The sequence below is a fragment of the Leishmania major genome, chromosome 16 (genome assembly GCF_000002725.2).
Source record: "Leishmania major strain Friedlin complete genome, chromosome 16".
Taxonomy (NCBI): Eukaryota; Euglenozoa; class Kinetoplastea; order Trypanosomatida; family Trypanosomatidae; genus Leishmania; species Leishmania major.
This window is the reverse complement of record NC_007257.2, coordinates 532,639-543,324: the sequence shown is the minus strand read 5'-3', so window position 1 is coordinate 543,324 and position 10,686 is coordinate 532,639. Positions and strand designations below refer to the sequence as shown.

The 10,686-nt window shown below is 61.2% G+C and overlaps 3 protein-coding genes across 3 annotated transcripts; all 3 read left to right on the top strand.

The window, feature by feature from the left end:
* Positions 1-855: 855 nt before the first annotated feature.
* Positions 856-4,881, top strand: LMJF_16_1330 (conserved hypothetical protein; the record flags this gene model as incomplete). The annotated part of the gene is made up of 1 exon (XM_001682162.1): positions 856-4,881. The coding sequence occupies one exon, from the start codon at positions 856-858 to the stop codon at positions 4,879-4,881; it is 4,026 nt and encodes a 1,341-aa protein (XP_001682214.1).
* A 2,270-nt stretch (positions 4,882-7,151) lies between these two features.
* Positions 7,152-7,493, top strand: LMJF_16_1320 (putative cytochrome c; the record flags this gene model as incomplete). Its single annotated transcript, XM_001682161.1, has 1 exon — positions 7,152-7,493. One exon carries the CDS (start codon positions 7,152-7,154, stop codon positions 7,491-7,493), a length of 342 nt encoding a protein of 113 aa, XP_001682213.1.
* Positions 7,494-10,119: 2,626 nt separating this feature from the next.
* On the top strand, positions 10,120-10,461 carry LMJF_16_1310 (putative cytochrome c; the record flags this gene model as incomplete). Its single annotated transcript, XM_001682160.1, has 1 exon — positions 10,120-10,461. One exon carries the CDS (start codon positions 10,120-10,122, stop codon positions 10,459-10,461), a length of 342 nt encoding a protein of 113 aa, XP_001682212.1.
* Between the last annotated feature and the right edge of the window lie 225 nt (positions 10,462-10,686).

Sequence of the window (10,686 nt, the reverse complement as noted above, 5' to 3'; positions counted from 1 at the left end):
CGTGCGTGCTTTACTTTCGCTGCGGCTGCGGCTGCCGTCGCTGTCGTGGTGACTTGCTATCAATCTCATTCTCCCATTGCTTCCGTCGTTTGGTCCCTCGCCCTCCCCTCCCCCCTCGCCCATCACCATCGCCATCACCCTTCGCTTCGCTGTTGTTTTGGAGGGAAGGGGGGCAGAGTGTTCCTTGTTCGTCTCTCTTCGTCTTCTTCCTCCCGCCCCCTCCCTCGCCTCGTGTTTCCTTTCTTCGCTCGTGTGGTTCGCGCTGGACGTGCGTCGTGCAGGCCGAGAGATGTGCGTGGCAACGGCAGCATCTCGCTGTAACCTCTGATTCTTTGCTTCCTTGGGACATCCACGTCCCACACCCACACCCGCATCTCCTCTCAGTCTCTGTCCTTCCCTCTCTATTTCTTTGCTCTGCTTGAGCTCTCTGTTGTTGTTTCACTCGTTTCACGCTTGGACGTGCCACCCCCTCCCCCTCCTCTCTTCTTCCTCCCATCCTTTATTTGTGTGTGTGTGTGTGTGTGTGTCTCTCCCTCCCCTCCCTCCCTCCCTTCCTTCCCGCGTGTCTGCACATCTCGCTGCCGCTGCTACGACGGTTGTGGCGAGTCGGTGGTGGCCGCGTCGACGGAATAGGTGCGGAGCTCGCTTACTAACATTCTCTCTTCATTTCTGCCACTCTTCCCTCCCTCTCTCCCCTCTCCATCCGTGCACAGGCATTGTTCCTTGATCCTGGGCGTGCGTGTGTGTGTCTGTGGGGGGGGTTAGTTTTCAAGTCTCCTCCTCGGCAGTCTGACCTTCCCATTGTACTCCTCCCAGCGTGCTCTCCACCGAGTTCGGATGCAGTCGCCACAACTGATGAACCGGGCCGCGTCATCAGCACTGGCACCCGCACTGAACGTGAACGTGCCAGGCAACGGCACTTTGTATGCCGGCGGCAGTATGAGCCACGAACGTCGCCGCAACATCTCTCCGGACGAGGTGTGTCCGCCAGACACAATGCTGCGCACGCCACCGCCGACGGCGCGTAACTCCGTAGACGCGGTGCGTGTCGCGGCGCACGCGTCGAGCGAACCTCGGTACGTCAAGCCGGACCGCTTGAGTCTCGCCTCCGAGGGCGCTAGCGCAGCTGCCACCGAGCGGCTGCCTCCGCTGGCCGGACTGCTTGCCGCTGCGAATGGCCCCACGGCAACGCGAGCGAGAACCGTTATCTTACGGAGCACACGGATTCCACTCGGGCGCAGCCCAGCCACGTCGCCCGTAGCGTCGACGTCAACGTCGCATCTGGCACCACCCCATGCGCCCACCCTCGATGCTTGGTCGTCGTCTACGCGCGCTCCGCACCCGACCGTGGCACGGCAGCCGCCCGCACGTACGCCACCCGCGCCGGCCAACGCGGCAGGGAAGGGGGAGGCGCCGGTGTCTACGCGAGACATGGAGGGCATGCAGGAAGCTTTAAAGAAGTTTAACGCTCGGGTGCTGGAGGAGAATGAGAAAGAGAAGGCCCGCAACAGCCGCCGTAGCAGCTGCGCCGCCTCGTGGGAGTCGTCCATGGTCACGCTACCCGTTGCCCATCCCACATTGTCAGCGGCCTCCGAGTCACTGCCAAAGTCCAACCCGCTGCAGGCCTCACCAAGCAAAGACAAGAATAAAATCAGCAGCACCAGCAGCAGCCACTCACCTCTTTCGGCACCTGCCAGCTCTTCGGAGAACGGCAGCACTCGTCACCCGGAGGTCTCGCCGCACCTCGTAGCCCAAGATCCGCACTGCGGGCTGCCGCGCACCGTGCAGCCGGAGCAGCAGCAACTCAGGCCTGTCCGTTCCTTGCCGGCGGGCACGTCGCAGAGCCAGAGAGGGTCATCCTCAACCTCGCCGTCGGACGAGGTGAGCACGCCGCCCATCATCGCCACGCCGCGATCGGCCAAGATAGTGGCTGGTAAACCGCAGATCGCAGCGGTGAAGCTACCACCGTCTCCAGGCGCCCCGTCGCCGACTATGCCGAGCCTTCCATACCGTTACGCACAAGGCAGCGGCGCAGGCGCCCAGAAAAACGAGCGGTCCGCTGTGGGGAGGCCACCGACAGGGCTGACGCCCTCGACATCCCCGCCGCTGGCGGTGGATCCAGTGTACTCGGCCGTTGAGATACAAGAGAGCTCATCGGTGTCGACGGGCTCATCCGGTGGTCGCTGGGGCCTCTTGAGCGACAGCAAGCGCCCCCATACCAGCGGCATCAACAGTTGGCAAGCGACGGCCGACAAGGCCACCGTCAACGCCACGTCCAGCTTCAGCAGCGCTGCGGCCTCGCACCCGGTGCGCCAGCCGACGCTGCCCGGACTGCGCAAGAGCCAGAACATGGATGAGCTCGGCAACGTCGGCGAGGAGGCCCCTGCTTGGGAGACAGACGCCAAGCCGTCGTACAATCACGGCGCATCGAGCGGATACCCGCCGGGGTCGCCAAGCCGCTCCGACAATCTCCACGACGGCGGGCCGCATCGCCTGTCACACGCGAGCACCAGCGGAGCTGGCAACGGCTCCCCACACACGGCGCTGCGTGTCCTCAGCTCCACCGATGAGCAGCCTGGAAATCGCAGCCCGAACGGTGCGGCCCCAGTGAAGACCTCGCCGTTGGATAATGGCAGTAGTCGTTGTGGCTCGGCCCAGTGCCCGGACTCTGCGCTGAACCACAACAGTCGCTACTCACCGGCGCGTGTTAACTCGAGCGCCACGACGGCCGCCGGACGTAATGCGAATGGGCAGCACGGATCCTCCGTGGACAGCGCGATCCTGGACATCGACGCGGAGACAGCTGCACTCAACTCGTACTTGAAGGAGGAGGACTTGAACCTGTCCATGTCCACGTTCACCAACATCGGCTCAATTCTCGCCCAGTCACTGGCGCTGCGCGTGCTGAATCTGAAAGGTAGCACCATCCCCAGCGAGGGGCTGCGCGGGCTGGCAGATATTCCAACGCTCAAGTTGGTCTGTGTATCACACATGCGCTGCTTGACAACGCTGGTGCCACTCGTGACGCCGACACTGAGGTCGAACGGCCGGCCCTGTGGAATCGAGGAAATCGACGCGCAGTTCTCACCTCTGGAAAACGAGGGTGTTTGGGGTTTGGAGAAGCTGCGGCGGCTGCGTCGACTTGACTTGGGCATGACCCCGATTAGCGATGTAACGTGCCTCGCCGCCAGCCAGTCGCTAAACGACCTCTACCTCAACGGCACACGCGTGGACAGCCAAGGCCTCGCCGGGCTGGAGCGGGTGTCGACACTGACGCTGCTGAACGTTGCGCGCACCAAGGTGACGTCGCTGAAACAGATTGCCAAATCGCGCTCCATTCAGACACTCATCGCGTACAGCTGCCACATCACGGACGCCGGCCTCCTTGGCGTCGGCGAGATGCCGCGGCTCAGGACACTCGATGTGAGCACCACGAAGGTCACAAACCTGTCCGTGCTGCAGAAGAGCCGCTCTCTCAAGTGGCTGCGCGCGCAGTGGCTCAGCCTCAAGAATTGCCACGACATTATACAGCAGCGGCGGGCGCAGCTGGACGGTGTAACGCCTGACAGCTCCGTGGCTTGGCGCGACACCGAGGCGGGCTTTTCGGGACTCGCCAGCATTCCGACGCTCGAGTCGATCGACATGTCCTTCAACACAATCCGCAGCTTTCACTCGCTCTGCAACAGCAAGTCTCTCAAGCACCTTATTTTGCGCCGCACGCGCGTCGACAACAGCGGCATCGGCAGCATCGCTCAGCTCGCCGGAACCCTCGAGACGCTCGTCATCACCAATCTGACCGACATCCTCGACGACAGCGACGACGAGGAGGCCAACGGCCCGTCGAACGCGGCGAGCGGGCTGCTCAGCATCATTGGCGACATCCTCACGCTGCGCCGCCTCACCTCCCTTGACCTCTCCTTCACGGATGTCTATGATCTGCGCCTCCTGCAGGAGCTGCGAGTGCTCCGCGAGCTCATTATCGTCGAGACGCTCGTCACTGTTGACGGTCTGCGCGGTATCGAGAAGATCCCTACGCTGGAGACGGTGGACATCTCACAGACGAGCATTGTATCGCTACAGTTCCTTGTCGGTGGCGCCCCGTCCCTCAAGAAGATCCTTGCCAAATCGAACCGCAACGTGCGCGGCTTCAACCTCGGCCGCATCGATCAGCTGCGTGCGCTGCAGCACCTCGACGTCAGCGATACTGTCGTGGAGGATATCGAGCCACTGCTGCAGTCAAAGTGGCGACTGCAGACGCTCGTCTGGCGGTGGAAGGAGCGGCGCGACAGTAAGGGGCCGGCGCCGGCGCTAGAGTGCTGCGTGACGTCTCCATGCCTGGCGGGCGTGAACACAATGCCGTGCTTGACGACGCTTGACCTGACGAACAGCTCCGTGCAAGACCTCGCCTTTCTTGAACGATCCACGTCGCTCACGACGCTGTACCTCAAGTGCTGTCGGCTTCTGCGCAACAGCACCATTAAATCCCTGGGCACGTTACCAGCACTCGAAGTGCTCGAGCTGAGCGACAACCGCCACATTTCAGACGTGACGTGCCTGCGCACCTGCCGTCGTCTGCGAGAGTTGCGGCTTAACCACACATACGTCACGAAGGCGGGGCTGAAAGGAGTGACCGACCTGCCGGAGCTGATGGTGCTGGATATCGCGAATACGCGCGCCGAGGACGACGTCAAGGACGAGGACGTCAACGGTGCGCTGGAACGCAGCCGCCTGCTAGAAGACTCGAACGTGCGCGAGGGGAGCACGCTGCTGGACAGCTCTGTGGCTCCGGCCCAGTTTCGTGTGCCCCGACGGCGTCGCGTCTCCTTCATCGCCAACGATGGCGGCGAGGGCCTTTCAAGCAAAACAGATCGACACGAGTAGAGATGCACCTGGTCCTTGTGCGCGGGGGGAGGGGGGAGGGGGGACGGGTATTGGCGGTGTCACCGGATTACCCCCACCCCGCCGCCACCGCTGCCATGTGTACATGTGTCTATATTTGCGTACTTGTGTGCGCGTCTGTTTCTTCAATGTCCCAGGGACTGCTGTAGCTCGTTAGCCAGTCGTTTCCACTCGACTTGTGTAGAGCACTCGAAGAGAACAGCGGGTGGGAGACGCTGCGTAACAGGAACAGCAAGGCCTGGGAAGGGGTCTGTGGCCGCGGCCGTAACGACTTGCTGAATGTACGCATGTAGAGAGGGAGAGAGGTGTCCTTCACAGACATGCACACACACACACACACACACACAGCGATTCGTTGAGCGTCGGCTTGTATCGTGGCCTCTTACATGAAGCATGTATATGTCTGCGGTTGCCTGTGTCAGTGTGTTTATGTGTGTGCGCGTGTGTTGTTTTCCCCGCCCCCACCCTCTGATTTCTCTTATTCCGGGCGTCGACATGCTCTCTCTCCCTCGGTGTGTGTGTGTGTCTACGGGATAGCGCTGCGTGCGTCTGCCTATGTATACATGTGTGTGTGTGTGTGTGTGTATGTGCATGTGCATGTGCGAAGCGGCGAAGAAGGAGCCAGGGGCGAGGGACGTCTTTGCAGGTGCGCTATCGCTGCACCTCACTGTCTCCTCCTTCCCCCCCCCCCTTATCTTCTTCGACCAAAGTGTTTTCCGCATCATCCGTGTATGCGTATGTGTGTGTGTGTGTATGTGTGTGTGACTGGCTAGCTGGCTCCGCCATCTCTCAGTGGATCTCTTTCCCACACCCCTTCTTCCGCCCCCTTTTGTTTTCCCCACACGTCTCTTGATCGCATGACGACAGACGGTGCCCTCCTCCTCCTCCCATCCAACTCTTGCTTGCAATCTCTCCTCTTCTCCTTCATCCTTTGTGCAATGTGCGCCAGTCGGTGGTCTGCGTGTCTGTGTGGATGCTGCGGCTACCGCTGCTGTTGCTGCTGCTGCTACGCTTCCCTCCCACCCGCTCTCCACGCTCTGGGTTGGGCATGCCGCACGGCACCCCCCACCAAGCCCCCATCTTTGTCTCCTCCTCTTGCATGGGGATGGGTGGGGGTGAGAGCGCACGCGTTGCGGTGGTGATGATGTGTGTGCGTGTGTCTATGCCGAACGATATATGCCTTGAGCACCCCTCCGTCTCCTCCTCGACCTTGTCTCCCTTCCAGCACCCGCGCGCAGACCCTCTCCTCGGTCCGTTGTGACACAACTTTCCTCTTCCCTCTTCCTCGCCATTGGCGGGAGGGGGAGGGCTTCCCTGCTTCCTTGTTTCCTCTCGGTCTCCTGTAGTCGAGGCTCAATCTCCTTTGGTGCGATTCAGCTCCTCCTTCTGTGTGCGTGCGTATGTGTGTGTATCGTTGATTGGGCATGGGCTTGTCGCCGAGATGAGGGGACAAGGTCTCCGCTCACTCGCGGTAACTTGTATGGGTATGGGTAGCATGTGTCTGTGTCTGTGTCTGTGGGTGCATGTGCATGTGCATCTGGCCTCGTACGTATCCTCCCCCACCCCTTTTACTTCAACACCCTCCCGCCCCCTCTGCCTCGCTGGTTCGCGTGTCCGGAACGTTCTCTCCGACGCAAGCAGAGGACGAGAGGGAGAGGAGGCAGGGGGTGGTGGTGGGAAGCAAACGTCTCCTCCGCGGTGCGCGGGCCTACATTAGTGTATTGATGCCGACGGGAAGGGGAGGAGGGACGAGCGCCAGCGCCGCCACCGAAAGGGGCCCCTGCTCCACGCCCTCACTCACATCAGTTCTCGGCTGTAGCGGCTGCCTGCCACTCACGCTTACCTCCCTCGCGTTTCCTCTGCCATGTGCGCGATACATGGAAGCGCAGTGCGTGCACCGTGCACACATCAGCTCCCCTCCGCTGCTGTCCGCCTTCTCCTCCGCAGACCTTACGGTATTTCTCCTGCGGCATGCCTGTTCCGTCGTGTCTGAGGTGCCTATGCGTCTCCTACCCCGCCATCCCATCCAACTGCCAGCTATCGTCGACTTTCTGTCTCCCTCTCTCCCTCCCCGGGGTTTCTCCCAACACGCACACGTGGCGCTCGCTTAGCCTCACCCAGTCTCCGCTGCTCTTAGCCCCCTCTCTCTCACAGGCACTCTCCCTCGCTCTCGCTTGGGCACACACGCACGCGCACACGCCACCCCTGCTCCTCTCCACACAAACCTTACACACGCATACACCGCACTCATCATGCCGCCGAAGGCTCGTGCCCCTCTGCCGCCTGGTGACGTGGAGCGCGGCGAGAAGCTGTTCAAGGGCCGCGCTGCTCAGTGCCACACCGCGACCAAGGGCGGCTCGAACGGTGTGGGCCCGAACCTGTTCGGCATCGTCAACCGTCCCTCCGGCAAGGTCGAGGGCTTCACGTACAGCAAGGCGAACGCCGAGTCAGGCGTAATCTGGACGCCGGAAGTGCTGGACGTGTACCTGGAGAACCCGAAGAAGTTTATGCCTGGCACGAAGATGTCGTTTGCCGGCATCAAGAAGCCGCAAGAGCGCGCTGACGTGATCGCGTACCTCGAGACTCTCAAGTAAGACGAGGACACCGTCGTGCACAGTGTCGCTGTGTGACCCACCTTCCGCTGGGTTTGTGTCTTAACGCCTACAGACACGGGCACAGGCACGCCTGTATCACTCGCGCCGGTCCGTGAACGGGGCACTAACTACAATCGAAGAGGCTGTCCCTACTTAACGAAGAACGTTGCCCTGGTGACGGGCAGCGGGGGGAGAGAACGACACGAGAGAAGCGGAGAGTGAGGAATGAGGCACGGGTGGGGGTGGAAGACGTTGTCGGGTCGCGGCTAATGCGCTGCCGAAAGGCCGTGAATGGGGGTGGGGGCTCGGTGGCACAACGAGAGGAGGAGGAGCAGGAGCAACGATGATTGGGTCCGGTAGGCGTGAGTTTTGGCAGGGGTGTACGGCACGTGTGCTGTCATTACTGCAACAGCAGTGTCGGCACTTCCCCGTGTCCATGTCCGCATTCGCTTCGCTCTGTGCCTCGCCTTGCACCCCTTCCTCCTTTCCTATAACGTGGCCCGTGCTCTGCCCTCCCGTCGGCTCTTCCCCCTATCCGTGCCAGCCCTCCGCCCTCCCTCCACACCCACGCAGTACGGCTGTACTGTTTAGACTCAGTACTTCACCGTCGCCGAGCCACCACCACCACCACCACCCACAACAAAAAAATAGGTGGAGAAGTCGTAAAGCGCCCACACGAACGGGCCGTGCGCACACGCAGATGACGAACGCGGAAAATGTAACAAAGAGAAATAAGCAGCACTGGCACCGACCTTTCCCACCCACGCCCCCCCCCCACACACACGCACACACCTACGCAAGCACGCAGTACGATCCCGCGTCCAAGGCCCATCACTTCCCCCCCCCCTCCTCCTCCTCCTCCGCTCTCCACCCACCCCGAAGAGCCACCACCGCACGCGCAGACGCCACTCGTTCATGTGCCCCCCCCCTTTCCTTTTTCCTTTTGCATTACCCACGGCCGCCTCCTCCCCTCCCCTCCCCCCCCCCCATTTTTCGTCCATTTCGGATCGATCTTTTCCCAGCCGTCGCCGATCTCCAGACCCTGTCTTGGATGGAGTGGCTCGTCTTCCTCGCGTGATGGTGTGCCTCTCTCCACCCTCAATCCCTTCCCCTCAACATGTGCGTGGCGTTCCCTCTCGCAGCGACACACGCACGCCGCATGATAAAGGGGAAGGGATTGAGGGTGGAGGGGGCCGCTGGCTTTGATTGCGTGTGTGTGTGTGTGTGTGTGTGTGTGTGTGTGTGTGTGTGTGTGTGTGTGTACTTCGCGTGTTACCCACCTTTTCTGGCGCCTCTGCCTTTCGCGTTTCCTTTTTCCTTCCGTTTCGCGTGTGTGTGTGTGTGTGTGTGTGTGTGTGTGTGTGTGTTGTTGTGGCACGCGTGTCATGACCCTCCCCCTCCTCTCTCTTCCCTCTTCCCTCTTCCCTCTCGCGCGCTCTTCGATGTCTCGCGCGCCCTTCAATCTCTGCCTATCTCCGTTCCTCTTAGTCGCTGTTCTGTGTTTTCTTTTCTCTTATGTAGTAACTAAACGACCATGTCCCCTCCTCCATCCCTCTCCCCCATCTCGCTCCTCTCTCCCGGTCTTCCTCCGCTTGCCAGACATCACCAGCCGAAGTAAGATGCATCTCATCCTCTGTCAATGTAGCCCTCCCCACCCCCATCCCACCTCTCCACCTCGATCCTCATGGATGTGAGGGTGTGTGGGTGTGTGGGTGTCTCTATCTCTCCTGCGAACACGCCCCACTCCCACCAAACAGCTTCCTGAAGCCGAACAGCAGAGGCGGCGAGAGAGAGGCGTCCGTGACGCACATCAGCGCGTGGCGGGAACCTGTTCACGCAAACGGGCGCGTTGGTCAGCGAGTAGGGTGAAGCAGCGAGTACACGCTAACGAAACTGTGATGCGAGAGGCTGCAGTGCGTGTGATGTCGGCTTGACGGCGGAGAATAGGACGTGTGGGGCACCGAGGAGCGGTCAAGGTTACTTCTTATAGCTGTTACAGATTGGTTTTGACTGTCCATTTCGGGCACGAGACAAGTAAGTGCGACGCAACAGGCACCCGCGCACGTGCGCGGAGAAGACACAGGCAAGGAGGTCGACTGCCGCATTGGCGATGGAGGTGCTTTGCTTGTCGTCCTTTTCCCACACCCACCCTCCTTTTCTTGCTCACGGCGCCTCGCCTTTCTCTCCCCCCGCTGCCTGTCACGCGTGTGGGTGTGTGGGTGGGTGTGTGTGGGGGAGTAAGCTCTTGTGGATGTGCTTCTCCCTCTTTCCGTCCCGTTTCCACCTTGCTTTCGGTATTGTGCTGCACACGTGCAACAGCCCAGAAGCCCGTGGCGGGAAAGGAGGGGCGAGCGAGTTGCTGCGGCGTCGTCTCTCGCAAACGTTGTCCCTGTATCCTCTTGGTTTCCAACCCTCGCCCTCTATCTCCTGGTTGTTTCCACTGACGCCACCACCCACAACACGCACACGTGGCGCTCGCTTAGCCTCACCCAGTCTCCGCTGCTCTTAGCCCCCTCTCTCTCTCACAGGCACTCTCCCTCGCTCTCGCTTGGGCACACACGCACGCGCACACGCCACCCCTGCTCCTCTCCACACAAACCTTACACACGCATACACCGCACTCATCATGCCGCCGAAGGCTCGTGCCCCTCTGCCGCCTGGTGACGTGGAGCGCGGCGAGAAGCTGTTCAAGGGCCGCGCTGCTCAGTGCCACACCGCGACCAAGGGCGGCTCGAACGGTGTGGGCCCGAACCTGTTCGGCATCGTCAACCGTCCCTCCGGCAAGGTCGAGGGCTTCACGTACAGCAAGGCGAACGCCGAGTCAGGCGTAATCTGGACGCCGGAAGTGCTGGACGTGTACCTGGAGAACCCGAAGAAGTTTATGCCTGGCACGAAGATGTCGTTTGCCGGCATCAAGAAGCCGCAGGAGCGCGCTGACGTGATCGCGTACCTCGAGACTCTCAAGTAAGACGAGGACACCGCATTCGCCATCAGGAGTCGAGAGCGTAGAATCATCCTCAAGGAGTCACGCCCGCAGCCACGGCCGATTTCTGGCCTTCGTTTTGCTCTAATGTGCCGTAAAACCGCGACTGCGGCTCTCTCGCTATTTCCTGCATCAGCCTCCCCCGCAATGTGACGGCTGTGCAGTCCCTTCCGATGCATGGAAGAGAGCAAGTCTATATCTGTGCGCGCA